The 24,334-nt window shown below is 39.1% G+C and overlaps 2 protein-coding genes across 6 annotated transcripts in view; one reads left to right on the forward strand and one right to left on the reverse strand.

Moving 5' to 3' along the window:
* Nucleotides 1-7,443, reverse strand: part of LPXN (leupaxin) — a 37,325-nt gene extending 29,882 nt beyond the window's left edge. Inside the window, exon 1 of one of the 3 annotated variants that reach the window (XM_087854891.1) lies at nt 7,380-7,443. In XM_087854891.1, coding sequence (XP_087711017.1) covers nt 7,380-7,443 — 64 coding nt within the window. Of the gene's footprint in view, nt 1-3,237; nt 3,442-7,379 lie in introns of those variants that run through there. The other 2 variants (XM_045786734.2, XM_045786735.2) reach the window with 2 other exon arrangements.
* The window catches only part of ZFP91 (ZFP91 zinc finger protein, atypical E3 ubiquitin ligase), a 48,096-nt gene continuing 30,385 nt past the window's right edge, over nt 6,624-24,334 (forward strand). For 2 of the 3 annotated variants that reach the window (XM_087854890.1, XM_045786733.2), the window contains exons 1-2: nt 6,624-7,130; nt 12,175-12,203. In XM_087854890.1, coding sequence (XP_087711016.1) covers nt 6,778-7,130; nt 12,175-12,203 — 382 coding nt within the window. In that variant the 5' untranslated portion in view covers nt 6,624-6,777. The remainder of the gene's footprint in view (nt 7,131-12,174; nt 12,204-24,334) is intronic. The other variant, XM_045786731.2, reaches the window with a different exon arrangement.

A 24,334-nucleotide genomic window follows, 5' to 3' on the forward strand; every position in this document is an offset into this window, starting at 1 on the left:
GATCTCTAGTGGATTTTTTTTACCACAGGTCATGGTTTTTAGAAGTTTGCAAAGCAGTGGATTATATTATTTGACATTATTTGATTTCTGCAGATGAAAGGCTATGGGGAAATATTTACCAATGAATATGACATAATCCAGGAGTGAAAGGAACGGGTGGGTGTATTAATGAAATAAGATTGGCCATGAGTTGATGACTGTTTAAGCTGGTTGATGGGTATATTAGATTTCATTAAACTATTTTCTTTACTTTTGTATATTTTAAAATTCCTCATAATAAAAGGTTTTTTAAAAGAAAGAAAAAAGAAAAGAGAAAACTAACGTAGAAAGAGAAAGAAAAACTTGTTTTCTCATAACTTTACTAGCCAGATTCAATGCCAGTCTTCCAGGTTCCAAATTTTTGTTCTGTACCCCTCTATTAAGATATAGACATTTTCTATTTTCTAAGCTTTGCTTCAACCAGAAGTCATGGATCTTCTTGGATTCAAAATAAAAAGACATCTACAGCAGAGATTAGGGGAGAGGGGTGACCCCCTGTAAGAGAAGCAAACCATATCTCTAAGAGGAGAAGGCTACCCTTAGAAGCACCAGTGAACCAAAGTTAGTGAAATTCTCCCCTCTGGGTCATGAGTTAACAGGCCTTCTTTCTCTTCCTGTTTCCTAGGAGTGTACATAACACCAACACCCAAGATTATCTTGCCTCTGCCAGATTCCGTAATTTGCAGATGACTAATTTCAGTATGACAAATGTGGGATTATGAGGGGTGTGGGGCGGTATGAGATGGAAAACTCTGTAGTCCTTCCCTGTAGCCCTTTATCTGCAGAAATCCAATAATGTCAACAGTAGGATGAAAGCAATAAAGCGAGGTTGCTTGGGGGATCTCACTGGATTGGAATGATTTCATTCAGAGCCAGAGTCTGCTCCTGGTTCTCCTTTACCTAGCATTCCCGAGTAATGAAGGTTTAGGTAAAATCTGCTGGGTGGAAACAAACCATCAACGTTGGAGGAAGTACTGCAAAGAGGAAATATCCGCCTGCCTTTGCTGACTTGTCTTGCACCCTCTTTCTCTGCAGCAGAGAAGAAAGACCCACCCTAAGTCTTTTGGGTAGTTACTGAGCTGCTGACAACATGAAGAAACAGCTGAGGTTTAGATACCCAGATAGATTACATGAATGTTACCTCCTGGGCGGCTTGGCACTTCTTACATTTCTGGACCAGATTTCTCTACCGTTCATCCTGCTCAAGTAAATTTGCAAAACTGTGCAAATCTAATTTTTAATTCTTTAATTGTTGTTCTATTGGTTGGAACACCTGAGCCAACGCCCTGCTAAAATAGGAGATTGTCTTGTAGCTTTAATCAGTTTTGGTGTCAGGGGCTCCTGAGAGAGATGTTAAACACATTTATTGTCTTTCTTAGTTTTCTCCTTGGGAAAAACAAAAGGAGGGGGATAATACTTATTTTAGAGAGTTGTTTCAGACACTAACATGATTAATAATATGTAAAAATGTCAAGTTTTAGTTTAAGTCACTAAATATGTTTTACTTCCCTTTTGAATTACCTGCATGAAAGCCATTAGGTATTCCTAAAATAAGAAAAAAAGGCTAGATGCTGGGGCGCCTGGGTGGCACAGCGGTTAAGCGTCTGCCTTCGGCTCAGGGCGTGATCCCGGCATTGTGGGATCGAGCCCCACATCAGGCTCCTCCGCTATGAGCCTGCTTCTTCCTCTCCCACTCCCCCTGCTTGTGTTCCCTCTCTCGCTGGCTGTCTCTATCTCTGTCGAATAAATAAATAAAATCTTTAAAAAAAAAAAAAAAAAGGCTAGATGCTAGTGAGCTGGACTTTGAACTCAAGCAGAAATGTGAACTTCCCCGACTCTCACACAGAGTAAGAATCTGGATTCTAGGGGCGCCTGGGTGGCTCAGTCATTAAGTGTCTGCCTTCAGCTCAGGGCATGATCCCAGGGTCCTGGGATGGAGTCCCACATCAGGCTCCTCTGCTGGGAGCCTGCTTCTTCCTCTCCCACTCCCCCTGCTTGTGTTCCCTCTTTCGCTGGCTGTCTCTCTCTCTGTCAAATAAATGAATAAAATCTTTAAAACACACACACACACACACACACACACACACACACACACACACACAAAAGAATCTGGATTCTATTCCAACTCCTAAACACGTTGTACTCCAAGCATCGAAACAGACTTTACCTCCAAAACAGTTCAATATTTATTAAATACCACCTTTCCCTCTTCATTAACATCTCTTCCCTCCTGTAATTTGCCTATCTCCCTTTCTCTACTCCTCTAGCTCTCAAATTACACTCCAAACAATTAACAACACAAAGACAATATGCAAGATACGTTTTTTTCGTTGTTGTTCACACTTTTGACATACCGGAAACATACAAAAACCCAGAACACTGGGGAATTAATACAGCTTGGAAATTGAGTAAAAGGTTAGTGACTCAGTGTTAGTGAGGATGCCAGCAACAAATGTCAGCAAAGGATAAGGAATGAATCCCAAGAATGACAAACCTTCCATTACTCCAAAAATTGGAAATCTGGGATCTCTTTGAGCAATGTGGCCAATTGTTTCACTGCTGGTTTTAATTGTTTCAAATGGAAAGAGTATCATATTTGCAGTCCACAGTAATCTGTTCCTTCAGAATGCCTCTGAATAAAAAGCTTAGCAACACAATCACTGGAGTTTTAGCACTAATTCTCCTTGATTTAATACTAAACCAAGGAACAAATGAAACCACCCTGGCCTTTCTCCAACGTTTTCCGATGCCTCATTCTTCTTCCTCTATTCCATTTCTTCTCCTTATAACACCCCCTATATCCCTCTCCCTTTTCTTTCTTTTTCTTCCTAAATCTCAGATCTGCAGGTGCCAACTGTGTGACCGCCCTATGACCTTCAACAGCCCCCAAGGGGCAAATACTCATAATAAAATGGCAATCTCAATCACAATTCAGTCCAAAGGTATTTGTGCATAGTTTACCCTGGTAAACACCAAACTCTCAGCCTATTTGTGCCACTGAAAAGAGTGAACCTATGGTTCCCCAAAACAATCATAGTTCCTCATGCTTCACTCTTGGTTGGGCTGAGGTCATGAGAGAAGTGGAAACAAAATCTTCCAGCACCACCCTCCCTCTGGCTAGAAGTACACCCCACCACAGAGATGGCAGCCAAGTCTTCATTCCCTCAGAGTTTCTCCCCCAAGAAGGTCCTCACTCACCCAACTCTTCCATTGTCACACACCCAAGATGCTCTGGTCCCACAGGTTGTGAGGAACTGCTTTGGCATGTGCTGAAGAAGAGGACCGCAAAGGAACTGAATGAGACAGCGTGAAGCAGCCTCTATAACCCTTTTTGGTTCCTGTATTTGCTTAGCACTTCCTCTCTTTTGATTTGGTGAGTTTCTTTTTTCTCTCTCTCTCTTTCTTTCCTTCTTTCTTTCTTTCTGATAAGTTAGAGTTGAAAATAGGACATAGAAAGGTGGGTAGTAGGATTTGAGTTCTGTTAGTGCATTGGTGAGGGTGAGAAAGATTCAAAATTAACTTTGAAAAAATTGGGCACCTACTATGTGCCAGGATTCATCTTGAATTCATGGGATGACAGGCTTACACTTGTGTTTTTCCCCAGTGTGGGTATCCCACTGTGACTGTGATCAGAAAACCTGCTGTATGTGTATGAATGAGTGTGTGTGTGTGTGTAAAGCTGATGACCATGGAAGTGGTTTCCTTCATAAAATTTCCATCAGAGTTAACCAGCACCCAATTCATTTTGCTGTCTTTACTTACTTAATGATCCAGAAATTATGCTTACCTGCTTTCCTGAATAGACTGTAAATCCATTAAAAGGAGGGCAGAGTAGCAGTCATATTTGGATTTTCAGGGCTTGGTTACTTCTGTGGTCCAAAACGCAACTATAACGATCATGAAAGATGAAACTGGAAGACAAGACACAAGGTGATAAGCTGCAGATGTCTCAGGGAAGCAAATTTCTGCCTAGTTATATTGCCTAATAGCAGTTCCTCTGAAAAGGGACTCTGAGATTAACTTTCACCTTTTTTACTGCTTACCATTTCATTCACCTTTAATGAAATAAAACATTTACAAAAGACCTACTATAAGTATGTAAAAAACTGTAATTATGGCTCTGTGAAACATAATATCTCCATTTTCTTTTCTTTTTTTTTAAAGATTTTATTTATTTATTTGACAGAGATAGAGACAGCCAGCGAGAGAGGGAACACAAGCAGGGGGAGTGGGAGAGGAAGAAGCAGGCTCATAGCGGAGGAGCCTGATGTGGGGCTCGATCCCAGAACGCTGGGATCACGCCCTGAGCCAAAGGCAGACGCTTAACAACTGAGCCACCCAGGTGCCCCTAATATCTCCATTTTCACTAGTGGCAAAATAGATTCAAGGAATAGTAGTAACTAAAGATAACAGAATTATAGGTAGCTTTATTATTTACTATAATCCAGAGTTAGTTTCAGTCCCTTTGATCTTTCCTCTGCAATACCTGGTCTTTTTTCAGGGTGAAGTAAAGGAATCATTCATTCTCCCATTCCATTGTGATATTAAGATTTTATTATTTTTTTTAATAAAAAGGAGATTCCCACTCTGCATTACTTTGAGCAACCATTGGATGTCAGTGCTGTTCCAAAAGTCTGTTCCAAAAGTCCAAATGGGTTTGAAAAGATTCCCATCCACACTAATCCACCGTTTTTACAACTGAAATGCCACTAGTCCTATGAAAGTGCAGAACACTCAATGGCAAATATAAAACATTTGCCTAATCTGTGGTGGTAACTGAGCCAAAACTTTGAAAGGAAATATGCACTTCAGCACTTGGCTTGCAAATATTAGACTCTATCTGCAGTTTAAATGAATGATTAATGTGAAATTTAAAATTGGATCCCTAGATCTTGTTTCCATCCGCTTTCTGTTGGGGGGGGGAGGTAACCCCAGATGCTTTATTTTCCAGGGGTAAAAACGGTTCTTTCAAATCTCTCCTTTATTACAGTGCATGAAAGGAAAAAAAGAAGAAATGCTGGAGGCCCACCGCTGTCACTGAACGCAACTTGGAAAACAAATGGAAACTCCCATTTGACGCATTAGGATAATTCAGTTGCACGCGCTAGTGGACAGAAAAGTAATTTCTGACAAAGCTGCTAGTCTGTGCTTCCTGTGCAGCAGAAACATTCAAAACCACAGAAGCCAAGTGGTTTTGAGGCAGGGAGTAGGAAGGCGGCCTTCGGTTTCTGTGAGTAGGTCACAGAATCACGCTAACAACCCTTCCCCCTTCCCTGCAGCCCAGGGCCCACAGCCAAGTTAAGCAGCCGACGCCAGCTCCTTGGCACCAAAACATCTAGTAGAATAGCAACTCGACAATTCTTTCCAGACTTTTATTAAGAACCAAATGAGTGGTGGGAACTGTGCTACGCCCCGAGCACCCGACGGATCCAGATTCAGTCCCTGACCTCCAGAAGCTCACAGGTTAGTGAGTCATACACAGGATGACGAAGCGAATACTGCAGGCATGAACGCTAGGAGGTGCGAAGTAACCAATCCAAACTAAGGCTACTAACGTGGCCACCCAAAAAATGTTTCGCCAACACCAACTTAAAAAGTCGGGGAAACTAGCCCGAGCTATCCCGACCAGCAACTGGCTCGCCATTTCTGCTCGGATCTGTGAGGGAGTCGCGGCCTAACCCGGAAACACTACCTCCCTGAAACAGCAAACGCTGACTACAGAAAGAGTAAACTACCTTTCCCATCGTGCATCAGTCAAAAACTTCCCAGCATCCTCTCCGCCTCCGGTTCCTCATGTTTTTTTCCCCTAAAGCTTAGGATATTTAGGACTTCATTTCCCAAGATGCCTTTTGACAAGTTAACTCTGCGCATGCGCCAAGAGGCGGGCCCTCCTTGCCCTCACGACCCCGCCTCTGTTCTACCGCCGCCATTTTTTCAGAGACTTTCATCCGGCAGTCGACGGGGTTTTTTTTCTTAAAGGAGAAGCGACAACTCAAAAAATTTCCCCCTTCTTCCCGCAAGACCTGGCGGCGCTGGGGACAGAAAGGCCAGACAGGAAAGTGGGATCGGGGTGGAGGCAGAAGAACGCCAAAGCTACTTCCGCGGCTTAAGGAAGAAGGATAGAAAGAGCCCTGTGGCATTAGCGGCTCCTTAGGGAGGCAGGTGCGCGCGCAGCCAGTCTAGGGTGCGCGCGAGGCGGGGAAAAAGGTGCGTTTTCCTCCACCAATCTCCTCGCGGGACCTACTCCTCCCACTACCCCTAGCGCGCGTTGAGCTCGTGGCGCGGGGGGTGGGGGTGGAGGAAGGTCACTTTAGGATTGTCGCGAGACGCAGCCGTTTAACGGTGAGAACGGGTGCGCGGGGAAGGAAACCTCGCGCGCTCCCTTAGAGCCGTTTCCTGATTGGTTGAAGGAAGGGGTGGGGGAGGGAACCCGGGACGTCGCTGCGTGAGAGACCACGAGGGGCAGGGCGAAGAAGCCTTCCCTCCTCTCCGATTGGTCCGCTGAACGTCTGTGGCGGGCGCGCGCGCGCCGCCAGCGGTAGAGGGCCTTGAGTGGCAGGGAGCGGGGGGGGGGGGCGCCCTCGGAGCCGGGCGGAGGGGAGGGGGGAAAGAGGAGCGCAGAGTGAGATTGAGCCGGACGCTCCGGGAGGCGAAGGGGGCGGGGGGAGCAGCGCCGCGGCCGCCGCCGCCTCCGCCTCCGCCGCCTGGGACGAGGGGGTGGGGGACGGAAGAGCCCCGATGCCGGGGGAGACGGAAGAGCCGAGACCCCCGGAGCAGCAGGACCAGGAAGGGGGAGAGGCGGCGGCGGCCAAGGCGGCTCCAGAGGAGCCCCAACAACAGCCCCCTGAGGCGGCGGCGGCGGCGGCGGCGCCTGCGGGGACCACTAGCAGCCGCGTGCTGAGGGGAGGTCGGGACCGGGGCCGGGCCGCTGCGGCCGCCGCCGCCGCCGCTGTGTCTCGCCGGAGGAAGGCCGAGTATCCCCGTCGGCGGAGGAGCAGCCCCAGCGCCAGGCCTCCCGACGCCCCAGGGCAGCAGTCCCAGGCCGCGAAGCCCCCCTCTCCAGCTCAGGGCAAGAAGAGTCCGCGACTCCTGTGAGTAACGCAGTCTTTCAGGCGGTGGGAAAGACCCCCCTCTGTCCGCACGCAAGCCTCTCGGCTCCCGTAGCGCCCACTCCACGTGACATCCTGCCTGCTCTGCCCCCTGCCGGCTCGCACGCCAGATGTCCTACCGCTCCCCTGCTAGCTGTCTTATCGCTGCTCTTTGGCCCTCCCCCCCCCCCCGTGTCCTCTGTCTGTGGGGCCACTTCCCCTCTCCCTGAAGTTGTCCTTTGTGAGATACACCTCTTCTGCTCCTTAGTGACCCTCCCCTTCCCTGCCGCCGTAGGCTTCGCCCGCACTCTGGCATCTGCACTCCTTTTGTCAGCCTGTCCCTTCCCCTCGTACAGCGGCTCTCCAGTATTACATCACATCCTCATTAGGAAATCAACAGTACAGTCTTAGCCTTCAAAAGTGTGTGTGCCCCCCCCCAATTAATTAGCTCAAGAGCCAGTTGTACTAGTAGTTTCATGTAGCTTTTTCCGCTCTGCTAAATTTTCACATTACGTTTCACTTGTTTTAGAAATCTGGTACTTAGTAGGTTAAAACGTGGCTCTGCCAATTTTAAGTGTCGTCTTTCATACAACAGAACTAACTGGGTATTTTTTTTTAGTGTTTTTTTGCTTTTGTAGTTTTTGCTTGTCTGCTTGTGCTTATGTTTTAATGTAGGAACTTCGTCCTTAAAAATTAGACTACTCTGAAAGGAGTTACTCTATTACCTAGAGATAATGGAGGGACCAGGAACATACATATTTTAAATAGTTAGTATTAAAATGTTCCTACGTTGAAAATACTGAAGTGCATGTTTTTGTAAATTGTAGAAATTAATCATATTAGGACATTGCATTCGTTACTGAAAACATCATTTGTGTCTTGAGTTTTAAGTGCCCCTATCATAGAGATTATGGCAAGATTTGGCTTATATCAAATTTAAAACTTGAAACATACCTGTTCCAAAAGTAAGAATTAAGTCTGTGACTTGCTTGCCTTAGAAGCTTCTCAGAAAATTCAAAGGTATCATATTGAGGTATTAGTTGTGCTTCAAATTTTTGAGTGTTATTTAAGTTAACATAATTTAGAGAATTTATTTTGTAAAGTACAGTTCTGTGGACAAGAAAGATCTGTACTTACAAATCACTTGGCTGCAGTTAGGATTCTAATTGCTATAGATGAATTTCACAGTCACAAAAATTTTAAGATTCTATATATTTCATCTCACCAATTTGAAAGGAGCTGTCATTATCCTTACTTGGATTAAATTCCTTGAACAAATTCGTTAAACTGCATGTGCCTTACTTTAATTATCTGTAGGAAATAATGTTAATCCTTATGAGATGAATTGGTGAGAATTAAGTATAGCATGGGAAGCACTTAACACAAAGCCTGGAACATAATATATACAATATTTGTTAAAAATTACTGTTTTGAGTGGTGGTAGAATGATAGAGATATAAGTGGTGTGTAGTGATTTTCACGTAAACGCTGCAGCATTGGAATTTTTCTTTATTGATTTCTGTTGCCATACCTGGGAAGGTTAATAACTTAATACATTTTTTTAAATGCCCTTCCATCCTCACTTACCTATTTGAGAGTAAAATATGCCTGGATTTCCTTGCCACATTTCCCTCCCACTGTTCTACCAGTTTTACCTATAGAAATGATACCTTAGGATAATGACACCTAGTGCAGTAGTTTTTTTCCATTTCATTGTTTGTTTGTTTGTAACTCTTGGGAAAAAAAGTACTCAGGAGTCTTTTTATTTCTACGTTATAAATGTTAAAGCAGTTGAACTTGGATGAAGATGACTCAATTAAATCCCTTCAGTTTTTTTCTCCACGTTATACCCTGTGGGGAGAGAGAGATAGTCTTAATTCTTAGTGTCCCTCTCCCTCTCACATCCAATATAAAAGATAGTAGTGTTCTTTTACCTTCTCTTAGCCTTAGAACTGTCTCTTGATTATGTATTTTAAGTTACACAGTTTTGACAGATTGTTAAAATAAATTTTCATAGTGATAATTTATTTTTTACATGTTTTCGGTTTAGTGCATGCCCTGGAAATCAAAAGAGTTCTAAAGCATTTCAGCTAGGTAAATTATGATTGAGCAGTAACTGGGCCTGGTACTGTGGTTGATGGGCTTTATAAAGGTAAATGAGACATTGCCCTTATCTTCAAGGACCTTGTAGTATGAAGGGAAGATGCATTAGATTAGTGGAGGTTTGTCAAACGTGTACGCGTGGTTTACAGATTTTCAAAGTGATAAAGTAAACTTTAAAACTAAAAGACATTTAGTTTAATCCTTTAAGACATTACATGAGATTTTGAGTATCAGTTTACTGAATCCTGGTCAAGTACCTTCTGACCTTCTCTATTTTCCTAACAACATGTGACCCTTTTTAAAAAGGAAGTAAGAGATTTAGCTCTATCTTAATTACTTGTTCTGTTAAGGTTCTTTTACCATATCCCACCATTTCCTCCTATAAATTCTCAGTAATAGCTGTTTCAGCTACATTTGTTTCTCTCGATTGAAGAGACAGCAAAATGTACAGTAGTTTAAAAGGTCAGTAAATACAGAGGTTTGGTTGGATTGATTGAAACTTCTTTTTCTGCTAGAAGGCAAAGTAGTGCAGTGGAAAAAGCATTGGACTATATAGTCAGAAAGTTTCTGGTCTCAGCCTTCTACTCAGTAAGTGACCTCGGGCAAGTCACTTCAGCTATTTATTTATTTATTTATTTATTTACATTTATTAATTAATTATGTTAGTCACCATACAGTACATCATTAGTTTTTGATGTAGTGTTCCGTGATCCATTGTTTGTGTGTAACACCCAGTGCTCCATGCAATACGGACTTCAGCTCTTTAAATCTGTGGCTTCATCTATAACTGGTAATTTGATTTGTTACAAACATAAATGTGTGTAAATGATAATAAAGTTTGTATACACACTTATGTTTATAACAATGTTTTCATTTGCATTGAAACATTCAAAAGTTAATGAAAAGAGCAGGAAATCCTTGTGAAAGGAAATAATTTTTTAGTGCATTTGCTCAAGAGAAAGGCATAAAGTTAAATGCTAAAATCATTTTTAAATTAAACTTAAAGCCAATTATGAGGAAATACAAACCAAATTTGAAGAAAGGTTATGTATGTCAGTACTGCTAAAGAATTAGGCTCATCATTTGCTGTATTTTGATAAACTCCAGAGTTCAGATTCTTATATTTTAAATGCAGATGTTTATATACATGTCTAATTTTAAATGTGTATGGTACCAATTTTTTCTGATTCATGAAGTTAAAATACCCATGCTTTCTACTAATATGGAAACTAATTGTTAAACTAAGACTAGGTTAAATTGCAAAAAGGCTTCTTTTCATTCTACCATGATAATCCTCTGCATTTCATATCCAATGCATTTCATATAAAACTTCAATAAATACTTTTTTAAACTTCTAATTTAGCTATTGAGTAACCTTATTGGCTAAAACTGTATTCTTAGAGGTACTCCTACAGGTTCAGGTGGGTTCCAAATGAAGGAAACAAATATTGCTCTATTTTCTGGGATATGGAATTCCGTTTTTGCTTATTTTCTTGCTTAAGGTAAAATGGAAGTAAACCTTCGGGTGACAATTCCTTGCTATATCCTTTTGTAAGGAAAAGGTGAATGTCATGGATAGTGAGAATGAAAAGGAAGTAATACTCTGAATTGAAACAGCCTTTGTGGCTCTTTGGAGAAAATTCCAGTTGTATAAGTTTAAAATTCTGAGTTTTCCTCCCAGGGCAGTCAGTGTGGTAATAGAAACATCTTCCCATTCCAAAAGGTTTTTGGAGGGAAGTTTATTGTGTAATGTTTCAAAATTTAGGTATTATATATGTACTTCTCTTTAGAGTTAAGATGATTGGTTGTTTTGTGTTAATTATTAATTGGGACATTAATGATATAATTTAAAATAAAGTAATACCCAGCTTTTAAAAAAGTGGGATGAGAAAATGACAGCTGTTCTTTCTAAAGAGAACAGAATTTGTATTGGCGTTGGTTCTCTATTTGTTTGGGTATTCTGTAACATAACAGTCCTCGTTTACATGAGGTTTACTTTCAAAAAAACAAAATAACAACAACAACCCAAAACTTTGTACCAGCTCAGAGGTAGCATGTGACATCTTTATAATAAAGATCCAAGACCTGTGGACTTCTGAATTTGGGTAATGGCTCTAGGGTAGAGGTTCATTATGCTGTGCTCAACAGTTATGAATGAAGTGTTACCAAATTAAAAACATGAGAAGAACATTTTTTAACAGTTTATAACACGTTAGACTCTTTACTGTTGCTTATTTGTGAAGTACAAGTTACATTAAATTCTGAGGTCCAGTCTATTGCCTTTGTAGAAATAGATTTTGACTTGGGTATAACAATGAATAATTTGGGGTTTTCTGTTAGGTTCATTAAATTTTTATTCTGAAAATTGTCAAGTATACACAAAGTAGAAAAAATAGTACAATGAAATGCCCAGTATTTACCCTAGATTTAGCAGTTATCAAGATTTTGCCATGCTTATTACCTTTATCTCCCTGTTCCCCCCCCCCTTTTTTTTTTTGCTGAAGTATTTTAGAGGAAATCTCAAACTTTATTTCACCCCTAGCTACTGCGTTTGGTAAACCAAGGACATTTTCTTATATAACCACTTAATATAACAAAATCAGCAATGTTTTCTTTCTATTTTTTTACACTTAGAAACTTTTTGAATGATACTGTAGCTGTATGCTGTCAGATATGATAACTATTTAAATTTACATTAATTAAAATGAAAAATTCACTTCCTCAGTTACAAACAGGCTGTTTCAAGCACTAGTAGCCACATGTGACTGTCATATTGGACAGTGCAGACATAGAATATTTTCATCACTGCAGAAAGTTCTGTTGACCACACCACTCTAGATGCTTTCTGCATCACTCTGAAGACAAACCTGAAAGAGATAAATACCTGTGTTTTAGGAAAGTATGCAAGATTGTTCATTTAATATTTGGTTCTCATTTCTTTCAGATGTGTAGACAAAGTTACAACTGACAAAGGTAAGACTTGGTCATTCTTAATCTATCATGTATATTAACACTGATTATTTTATGATCTGATAGGAAATAGAGTGAGCTTCAGCCTGATAATTCAGATCATTTCCATTTAAAAGTGACCTTCGTTTAGTTAAAAAAAATAATAATTGGAGTAGTTAGAACCTGTTTAGCTAATAGGTTTGGGCTGGTGAAACATTTTGGCATTATTTGGAAACCTAATAATGGGAAATCAGATTATTTAATGTCAGTTTATTACAATTTGTTTTTAGCTATTTGCGTTTTTAGTTAAGTAATGAGAGGAATGATACACAACACGGAGAGTAGAGCGTAGACAGAATCTTGGTACTGGTAGACACTCCAATTATAAATGCAGTTTGAAGAATGCAGAAAAAAGTGTTCTAAGATTGCAGCTTGGTGAACAATTAAATGGGATCATTTGTATGTATTAAATATAGTCTTCTGTTTATCTGGATTACAAAGGAAAGCTAATGTCTACCTTTTTCTTTGTAAACACTTCTTTAAAAAGATTACATTCTGGCTTTGCAGATTGGGTTATTAAAATTGCCCCTAATATGCTGGGCCGGTTGCTCATTCATTATTCATATAAAATATATTTGTATTTAAAAATGCTATATTTTTTCTAGTTATTGGCTGCATTTCTTGATGCTAAATTCAGATATGCAGCATCCTTCTTAAAACTTGAACAGATATACTCCTAAGCATATTTCATTTATTATGTCTAACAGAAATCTACTTAATAACTGGGGGTTGGCCAATTTATTATACATGTGAATGTGTTTATATATAAAAAATTAAGATTTTTTTTCCCTTCACAAAGAATGCTTTGAGAATATGTAACATATATAACATGTATAAGGCAAGTTTAAAACCTGGATTTTAGGGGCGCCTGGGTGGCTCAAGTCGTTAAGCGTCTGCCTTCAGCTCAGGGCGTGATCCCGGAGTTCTGGGATTGAGCCCCACGTCAGGCTCTTGCGCTGGGAGCCTGCTTCTTCCTCTCCCACTCCCCCTGCTTGTGTTCCCTCTCTCGCTGGCTGTCTCTCTCTCTCACTCTCTCTGTCAAATAAATAAAATCTTTAAAAAAAAAAAAAAAAGAACCGTGGATTTTATGCTACTTAGAAAAATGGTACTGTGGTTGGGAACCAGTAACTTGAATTGGTGGCTGCTTTGTAAATAATTAGCTATCGGTGATCAGGTTTTTTCTTTTTCTCTGAATTTTAGAATCTGAGGCTAGTATTTCATAGTTTACTAGGCAGAAGTATTCTAGGCAAATTTTTTGTGTAGAAAACTTTGCATGACTAATTTGTCTAACAAATTTTCAGTTTTGTTGCTGCTGTTACTTGAAAAATAGGGTATGTCTGCCAAGAATGGAAGGTCTTGTGCTCCTTATTCAGAGATCATTTTGAAATGTTATGATGTGATGAAAATGTAGAGACAGGTGGCAATCAAGTACCAGAGCTTTATTAAAACAAGACAAAACCCCCAACCTGCCTTTATCAAGCTAATATTACTTCATGTGTCTAAAGAGTATGTATAAAGAAATTATTTGGGTTGCCTTGAGGAGAACTGGGAGGATGTGTTGGAAATTTTGAATCCCCGTTGGAGGTAAATTAATTGCTCTTTGTGTAGATGCCTTAAACCAGAAAAGTTGGCTTGTTACGTAGTTGTGCAGCTGTGGCAAGATTAAAACTGCATTCTGGGTAACTTCAATCTCAAAATCAGTCCTGCTCTGATTCACTCGTTAAATGCTCTGGATCTAGGGTTAGAGCTCAGGGTTTGAATTCAAGTTCTGCCTTTTATTGCAAATAATTCAATACCTGGAATCCAATGAACACGCAGTAAAAGGTAGCTGTAAACTGTTGAAAAAATACTCTCCAACTCTCATCTTCATCTCTTTTGGTTTATCTATTATGGTAGCTGTTCAACTTTGACTAGTATATAGGTACATAAGAACTGATTGATTCTTAGATACATTTAAACAACTAGATCAGGGAATAAAGAAATGGAAGCTGTGGTGGTCACTTTTTCTTGTGCTGTCTTAGAATTCACCTCAATTCTTTCCCTTTTTCTTGTCACTTCTCAGAAAGTTGTTCTGTTACTCAGGAAGAGTTTTCATGTTCAGTCTACTGAATTTTAAATGAAGTAACTTGTACTTTTTTCAGAGGTTGGTTTTTTCAAAACTTTGAACAGATTTTGATATTTTCTAGAGATAGTGACTAGCTCTCTATTTCATGAATATGGACAAGATGTTTTCAGGGTTTTTTTTCTTACTTAATCCAAACGACTTGAAATCATATACTTTCCTTCAGTCAAAAATAAGAACCTTTGACATGTTTGAACAAATAATTTTGCTCACACACAAAAAACAACTTGGTGTTGTTTTAAAATTATTAAGTTGCCAAGTGCCATGTTCGTTCTTCACACTGAAGTAATAGTGGTCCCTGTCCTTGCTATATTTAATCCTGATGGGTATATACAAAAACAAATGGAAATTTGCAAAAATAGTGTTTATTAATTCATTGAACAAGTAATTGTTGAGCATCCCATTATGTGTCCAGCACCATTCTAGATAATAGATTGTGCTGATAATCAAATCAGTGCCATTAAACACTTACTTGATTAAAATAATGTGATATAGTGTTTGATGAAGTTACAAGTCAAGGGAAGATGTCTTTTGAGAAAGTGACCTTTGAGCTGAGACCTGAATATGCAAATAGATAGCCAGATGAAGAGCATCCCACACAGAAAAAGCAAAAAGGGGAAAACTTGAAACATGAAAGCTTAGTTTACCACTGCCAGAGGACTATCATCATCACAGTAGAGCTTCCAAAAGTGTTAGCAGAAATTTTGAGGGATGGAGCCTCGCACGGTCCTTTTTAACTTGGCTTTATCTTTTCATTCTGTTTTCTGTTTTCAACCAGTATTAGTCTTATGGTAATGAAGTATAGTGATAGTTTGCCTCAGTGTATTTTATTAGTAATTCTAGTGTTACTTTATCCACTAATTTTCTTTCACTTTCAAATCTCCAACTAAAACTGCAAGATAAAGCCTTATTAAAAAAAGGAGACTATAATATCTTAATGTTTACTAAAGTGAGTTTCATGTGTTTCATGGAATAATGAGTATTAGAGTCAAATGTGGTAGGTGCTTGAGTCATCAGTGTGCTAGTTTATTTATTGCAGGACCTCTCAAGAGGTTTCAATTTTGAGAAATAAGCACTATAAATACCAGGACGCCTGGGTGGCTCAGTTGGTTAAACGTCTACCTTCAGCTCAGGTCATGATCCCAGGGTCCTGGGATCAAGTCCCACATTGGGCTCCTTGCTCAGTGGGAAGCCTGCTTCTCCCTCTGCCTCTGCCTGCCACTCCCCCTGCTTGTGCACACTTGCTCTGTCTCTGACAAATAAATAAAATCTTAAAAAAAAAACAACCAATATAAGTACCAAAATATGCAGTAACTACCTAACTTAATTGACTGTAAGATAGCCTCCCCACTTTTTTTTAAGATTTTATTTATTAATTTGACAGAGACAGACAGCCAGCGAGAGAGGGAACACAAGCAGGGGGAGTGAGAGAGGAAGAAGCAGGCTCCTAGCAGAGGAGCCTGATGTGGGGCTCTTACTGGGATCACGCCCTGAGCCGAAGGCAGACGCTTAACGCAGACGCTTAACGACTGCGCCACCCAGGCGCGCCCCCCCCCCCCACTTTTTAACGGATAGTTCATAAAATTAGAATTTGTGGAAAACATTTTGAATCACGGGGTGCTTGAAAATTTGTATTTTACTCGGAGTCTCACCTTTTATTCAAAATAATTTTACTGTTTTTAGTTATTCTTGTTATGGATGGGATAGTAATATTTAGAAAAGTTTGCTTAAACAGAGTCATCAAATAAGCCTAGACAGAGTCATCAAATAAGTTCATAACAGATCTGGGAATTTACTTACATTGTTCAGAGCTTTGACTATTTGACTGACTTAGTTTGTAATCAACATAATTCCTGAAATATTAGCTTGTTTTGATATTTCTTTCCTGGATCAAATCCTCAGTTTTTGTTTTCATTGATCTAATTTATAGATAATAGCTCTGTGTTCCTTTTTTTTTTTTTAAGATTTTATTTATTTATTAATTTGAAAGAGAGAGACAGCATGAGTGGGGGAGGGGCAGAAGGAGAGGGAGAAGCATACCGTTTGCTGAGCAGGGAGCCTGCCATGGGGCTCAATCCCAAGACCCGGAGATCATGACCTCAGCCGAAGGCGGACACCCAACTGACCGAGCCACCCAGGCGCCCCTCTTTCTTAAAAAAAATAGCATTTATTTACTTTTAACAGTTTTTATAGTTTTGATTTCATCAGAATATTTCATTTTTCCTTTGTTGGAATACCTTGGATTATTTCTTATTCTGTCATTTCCAGTACCCTTAAACAATATTTGTGTTATTCTTAAATATATAGAACAGTCATTTCCACCTGTTTTTCCCACTCCATTGAGAAAAATCTAACTTTAATTTTTACCATTTAGTTTTTGTATAAAAGGATGATGGGAGAAGTTACTCAGGGCTTCATCTTCACAACTCTTTCTTGAAAGATTTTGAGTCTCCTTGCCGATAACCTGGTTTCCCTAGTTAAAATAAAATCCTACTGGTTTTGAATAGAAGTGTTCTGGAAGGAGATTCACTAGGTTAAAAAAGGCATATACTTAGTTTCAGTCTTAACTCTCAATTCACTTTTAACTGAAGCATTCTTCACAAATTAAATGAGACGCTTCTGAAGTTGGCTTAAATAGAAGTTAAAAAAGAGAGCCTCACTTTCCTTGACTTAATACTGCTAATGTTGGAATATTTCGAAATGGACTTTACTAATTATTTATGGGAAACAAAGCAGAGCTAATTATAGAAATACACCTGATCAGGTTTCAGAAACTGGAGTTTCTGACTGTTAGGATAATGTTTGTATCCAAATGGCTGACAGTACATAGCATTTTATCTATCCTCCTTTCTTTCTAGGCCTTTATCTTAAGGTAGCCCGAACTATATTATTTCTCTCAGTATGAGAAGGATCTACTCAGACATCTGGTTCCTTGTTGGGAATGTCCCATGTCCTTTAAACCGTTCTTAGTTCAAGTATGTAGACCTCCTGTCATTCTTCCTCTCTGTTCTAGTTTTCTAAGAAGCAGAGGCATGCCTCACATATATGTGGATTGTGACATTGGCTTAGAGAGCGCGTGGGTTTATCAGCTCACTTTAGTTATGGGATGTTTTGTCATTCAGATAAACGAGTCTTTCCCTTACATAGAAAGAAATAACTTTGTAAAATTTGCCTATTTTGATTCAACTTATATAGAAACCATCTCAGACAACAGTTGTAAGTTTATTTTGTACTTTATAGTAATTATTTTATATTGAGATCCAATTCTTGCCATAACCACTTGAGAGGTGCAGCAGAATGCCCTGGGGGAAGAAGACTGAAGCAGGAGTGGACAAGAAGCTCAGACGAAAAGGAATTAGCTCTGGTATCATGCCCCTTGACCCTTTAAATCCAAGAAGGATCAAGCTCCTCTGAATTAAAACTAGCCAGATTGATCTAACTACATCAAGGCAAAGGCAAAGACCCCTTTAACTTCAGTGCAAGTAATTGTCTTAGAGGTAACTGTGGTTGTGTCTTCTGCCTATACACCTCATTCTGCTTTGGTCCTAGTTAAGCTCCCAGCTTGTCTCTTAGCTTCCTATTGGCTGATTTCTGTTTGTGACTTTGCCTGTTTGAGAATTTCTAAATCCTATTTTCTTTACTGTGACTCTTCCTAAACTCTTCTGTCAGGTATCTGTTGCTTTATAACAAACCATCCAAAAACTCAGTGGTTTAATGTACAAAAATTTGTTATTTCTCCGTTGAGCTGTTCCCTCTCTCGTTGGTCTTTCATTCTAGACATTTTCGTGTCATGGTGGTTTCAAAGCAGTTTTCCAAAAAGGTTGAAGGCAAAAGCCACAAGGTGTCTTAATGCCACCTCACATGATGCAAGATCAACATACAAAAATCAATTGTATTTCTGTATATTAGCAACAAAAACACTGAAATTAAAAATGAAAAAATTACACCATTTACAGTAGCATCAAAAAATATGAACTACTTAAGGATAAATCTTACAAGACCTGAAGTACAAAACACTGTTGAATGAAATTAAAGACTTAAGTAAATGGAACAAATGATGTCCCACGTTCGTGGGTTTGAAGGCTTGATATTGTTAAGATGTCATTTCTCCCCATTTTGATGTACTGATGAAATCTAATCCAAATCAGAATTCCAGTACAGGTTTGGTTGGTTGGTTGGTTGGTTGGTTTTTGGAGAATTTTGCCCTGGCAAACTTCTCAAAGGGTCTTGGTAACCTTTGGGAGTTCACAAACTCTACTTTGAAAGCCTTAAGCTCGCACTGATCAGGAACCCCACCATGTTTCTAAGAGTGAAATTGATTTTTTAAGGAAAGAGGAAGGTGGATATCCAACTCTGCTTACTACACATGTATATTCTATAATTTAACCTGAGTAAAAGACACTTGATAATTCTCAGGTTTTTTTCTAGCATTACAGGTCATCTTTTTGAAAGTCTGTTTAGATATATGGTATCTATGCAGAAGTGCACTTATCATAAACGTACAGCTTTGTGAATTTTCACAAGGCAAGCTCAGTCATGTAGTCATCACCCAGCTCAAGAAATAGAACCTGATCGACCACCCCCAAGTATTACCACCATTCTGACTTTGAGCAGCACAAATCTGTTTTCCCATTTTTTGGATTCTATATAAATGGAATAAGAATGTATACTCTTGGGTAGGACTTCCTTGCTCACCATTATGTGAGGTTTCTCTAGGCTGTGTTTGTTAGAGATTGTTTATTTTCATTGTTGTATAGTATTCCATTGTGGAAGTATGATTTACTCATTTTACTGTTGGTATTTGGTAGCTTTTAGTTATTGGCTTTTGTGACCAGTGCTGTGATGCATATATTATTAATATGATTTTATTGGGACATAATTTACATGTTATAAAATACACTCATTTCAAGTGTATAATTCTATCCATATAGGTTTTCCTTCTCTGGGCATTTTATCAATGAATTTGTACATAGAATATGTGTTTTTTGTTTTTATGTTTGGCTTCTTTCACTTTGCATAATTTTGAGGTTAATTCATGTTGTGGCACGTATCAATATTTTCATTCCTTTGTGTGGTATTTCTTTGTATGGAAATATCCATTTGATTTTTCCATTTATCAGTTAATCTGCTTTTTAGCTGTCATGAATAATGATAGTGTGAATATTCATGGGCAAGCTTTTGTGTGGATGGATGTTTTTATTTCTTTTGGGTAGGTGTCTATGAGTGAAATTTCTAGATTGTATATGGTAAATATATGTTAAAGAGTCTGGCAAAGAGTTTTCCACGGTGGCTGTGACATTTATGTTCCCTAGTGATAGGTGAGGATTTCTGTTTCTCCACAACCTCACCAATGTTTGTTATTGTCATTCCACTATTCTGTCAAGCCAGCTACTTCGGGATCATGGGGCACCTGGTAAGACCAGTGAATTCCATGAGCATGGATCCATTGCTGCATTTCATTTGCTGAGAAGTGAGTTCCTTGTTCAGAAGAAATTACTGTGTGGAAAACTATAACTGGGATAAGGCATTCTATATGTCCATAAGCGGTATTTTTTTTAACAGAAGCACTGTATGCAGGGAAGGCAAATCCATATTCAGAGTGTTGATTCAACTAAGACCAAAACATTGCCACTTCCATAATGGAAGTGGTCCATTTTAATGAACCTGTCATTAGGTAGCTGGCTGATGATCCTGGGGAATGGTACTGTATCAGGGACTTACTGCTGGTCTCTGCTGCTTGCAGATGGCACTTAGCAGTGCCTATACCCAGGTTGGCCTTGGTGAGACTCTGGTTTGGTTTCTAGCAGTCCCAGGTCTGCAGCTGTAGGAAGTGGGGATTTCTTTCAGGGCAGTCATAGAAACTTTCAGGTCATTTATGTGATGCTTGAGCTAGGAATTTGAATCCCTAAGCACATCCCTATGTTTCTTAACTTCATCCAGTGCAGTTAGAAGCATCTAGCCAATTTCATGTTCATTAGCTTGAAATATTCGAAGGTGTCGAATACAGGATAACCAGAACCTTGTCTCTTATTTAATAAGTATTTGATCAGAAGTATGCATTGGTGATTTTTTTTACCTATTTCTGTTGTCGTGTCATGCCATAGACTTTCAGTGTTCTCCTTACTACTGAAAATAGTCATTAGTGCCTTTAAATCTAATCACAGAAACAATTCCAGAGATCCCAGAACCAATTCAGAAAACTCATCCTTAAGATTCTCTTCTAGGAAGTTTATAGCAATACAGGCCTGCTTCAAGAAGCAAGAAAAATTTCAAATCAACAACGTAACCTTACACCTAAAGGAGTTAGAAAAAGAACAAGCAAAACCCAAACCCAGCAGTAGGAAGGAGATAATAAAGAGTAGAGTAGAAATAGACAAAACAGAAACTGAAAAAAAATACAACATATCAATGAAACCAGAAGCTGGTTCTTTGAAAAATCAACAGAATTAGGGGCGTCTGTGTGGCTCATTTGGCTAAGTGTATGACTCATGATTTCGGCTCAGGTCATGATCTTAGGGTCATGAGATCGAGCCCCGCATTGCGCTTCAGGCTCTGCACTCAGTGGGATGTCTGCTTGAGATTCTCTCTTTCTCCTTCTGCCCTTCCCCTGCTCACGCATGTGTACATGCACGTTGTCTCTAAATAAATAAATAAAAACAAATCAACAAAATTGGTAAACCTTTAGCCGGACTCATTTAAAAAAAGAGAGAGAGAGGACTCAAAATCAGAATGAAAGAGGAGAAATAAAAGCTGACACAACAGAAATAACAAAAAACCACCTGGGTGGCTCAGTCAGTTAAGCATCTGACTCAGTCTTAGCTCAGGTCTTGATTTCAGGGTTGTGGGTTCAGGCCCCACGTTGGGCTCCACGCTGGGCATAGAGCCTACTTAAAAAGATTAATAAGAGAATATTATGAAAAATGTGAAAAAAATTGGACAACGTATAAGAAATGGATAAATTCACAGAAACATATAACCTCCCAAAAGTGAATCAAGAAGAAATAGAACATTTGAACAGACTGATTACTAGCAATGAAATTGAATCCATAATCAAACTCCCAACAAGCTAAAGTCCAGGACCAGAAGGCCTCCAGGTGAATTCTACCAAACATTTAAAAGAAGAGTTAATACCTACTCCTCTCAAACCATTCCAAAAACTAGGAGAGAGGAGGGAAAGCTTCCAAATTCATTCTATGAGGCCAGCATTACCTTGATACCAATACCAGATAAAGACAGTACAAAAAAAGAACTACAGGCCAGTATGTCTGGTGAACATAGATACAGGATTCCTCAACAAAATATCAACACACTGAATCCATCGATATATTTAAAAAATCATTGACCACAATCAAGTGGGATTTTTTTTCCTGGACATAAGGGTGGCTCAGTATTTGCAAAGCAATCAGCATGATACATCACATTAGTAAGATAAAGGATAAAAACAGGACTATTTCAATAGATGCAGGAAAAGCATGTGACAAAGTACAATATCTATTCATGAGAAAAATCCTCAACAAAGAAAGTTTAGAGGGAACAAACCTCAACAGAATAAAGACCATATATGAAAAACCCACAGCTAACATCATACTCATTTATGATAAACTGAGCACTTTTCTGCTAAGATCAGGAACAAGACAAGCATGTCTACCCTTAGCACTTTTATTCAACGTAGTACTGGAAATCTTAACCACAGCAGAGCACTCAGACAAGAAAAAGAAAAGGCATCCAAATCAGTAAGGAAGAAGTAAAACTTTTACTATTTGCAGTTACAGAAAGCCTAAAGACTCTACCAAAAAGCTGCTAGAACTGATAAATGAATTCAGTAAGGTCCCATGATATAAAATCAATATAGAGAAATCCATTGCATTTCTATACACTAATAATAAAGTAGTAGAAAGAAATTAACAGTCCCGTTTACAGTTGCACCAAAAATAATAAAATACCAGGAGTAAACTTAACCAAGGAAGTGAAGGACCTGTACTCTGAAAACTGTAACACATTGATGAAATAAATTGAAATGACACAGATGGAAAGATATTTCATGCTCATGGTTTGGGAGAGAAAATATTGTTAAAATGTTTCCTACGACCCAAAGCAATCTTCAAATTTAATGCAGTTCCTATCAGAATACCGACAGCATTTTTTACGAAACTAGAAAAAATAATCCTAAAATTTATAGGGAACCACAAAAGACCCTGAGTAGCCAAAACAATCTTGAAGAAGAGCAAAGCTGGAGGTATATAAAATCCCTGATTTCAAGCTATTACAAAGCTGTAATAAAACAGTATGGTACTGGCACAAAAATAAACACATATATCAATGGAACAGAATCGAGAGCTCAGAAATAAACCCATAATTTTCTGGCCAATTTGTCTTTGATAAAGGAGGCAAGAATATACAATGGGAAAAAGACAGTCTCTTTAATAAATGATGTTGGGAAAACTGGATAGCTAAACACAAAAGAATGAAACTGGACCACTTTATTGTACCATATACAAAAATAAACTTGAAATGAATTAAAGACCTAAATGTGAGACCTGAAACCATAAAGATCCTAAAAGAGAGCATAGGCAGTAATTTTTCTGATATTGGCCATAGCAGCTTTTTTCTGTCTCCTGAGGCAGGGGAAACAAAAGCAAAAATAAACTTTTGGAACTATATCAAAATAAATGCTTCTGTGAAGCAAAGAAACAATCAACAAAACAATCTGAATGGGAAAAGATATTTGCAAATGACATACCCAGTAAAGTTTTAGTATCCAAAATATATAAAAAACTCAACACCAAAAAAACATCCAATTTAAAAAAAACAGGCAGAAGACATGAATAGACCTTTCTCCAGAGAAGACTTCCACATGGCTAACAGACTCATGAAAAGATGCTCAGCATCACTCATCATCGGGAAAATGCAAGTCAAACCACAATGGGGAAAAAAAAAAGCAAGAGATACCACCTCACACCTGTCGGAGTGGCTAAAATCAAAAACATAAGAAAAAAGTGTTGGTGAGGATGTGGAGGAAAAAACCTCTTGCACTGTAGGCAGGAATGCAAACTGGTGCAGCACTGTGGAAGACAGTATGGAGGTTCCTTGAAAAATTGAAAACAGAACTACTGTATGATACAGTAATTCCACTAGTGGGTATTTACCCAAAGAATATGAAAACACTAATTTGAAAAGATGCATGCATCCCTGTCTTTATTGCAGCAATATTTATAATAGCCGAATTATGGAAGCAACTCAAGTGTCTATCGACAGATGAATGGGTAAAGAAGAAGTGGCTGTATATACACATGTATAATGGGATATTACTCAGCCATAAAAAAAGAGTGAAATTTTGCCATTTTTAACAACATGGATCTAGAGGGTGTAATGCTAAGTGAAATAAATGAGAGAAAGACAGCTATCCTATGATTTCACTCACGTGGAATTTAAGAAATAAACGAACAAAGAAAAAAGAAAAAAACCCAGATTCTTAAATAGAAAAAAACTGATGGTTACCAGAAGTGAGGTGGGTCTGGGGGGATGGGTAAACTAGGTGAAGGGGGGATTAAGATATACTTACTATGAGTGAGCACTGAGTAATGTATAGAATTGCTATATTGCATACCTGAGACTAATATCACACTGTATGTTAATTATACTGGATTCAAAAATTTAAAAATGTTTATGAAATTTAAAAAAAGAATTCTCTTCCTCTAGAACCACTTTCAGTACCAGAGTCTGTGTTAGTTGGGGGGTCCTTGAGTGAAGCAGAACCAGTAGGATATATACAGAGAGAGGTTTATTTTAAGGAATTAGCTTATGTCATTGTGGCAGCTATCCAAATCCACCAGGGCAATTCAGCCAACTGGAAATTCAGATAAGAGGTGGTCTTGCCGTCTTGAAGCTAAACTCCATGAAATCTGTCTTTGCTCTTAGGCCTTCAACTGATTGGATAAGGCCCACCCACTTTATAGAGGGTAGTTCTCTCAAA

This window comes from Ursus americanus, chromosome 24 (assembly GCF_024610735.1).
Source record: "Ursus americanus isolate L20-20 chromosome 24, mUrsAme1.1.p, whole genome shotgun sequence".
In the NCBI taxonomy this organism is placed as follows: domain Eukaryota; kingdom Metazoa; phylum Chordata; class Mammalia; order Carnivora; family Ursidae; genus Ursus; species Ursus americanus.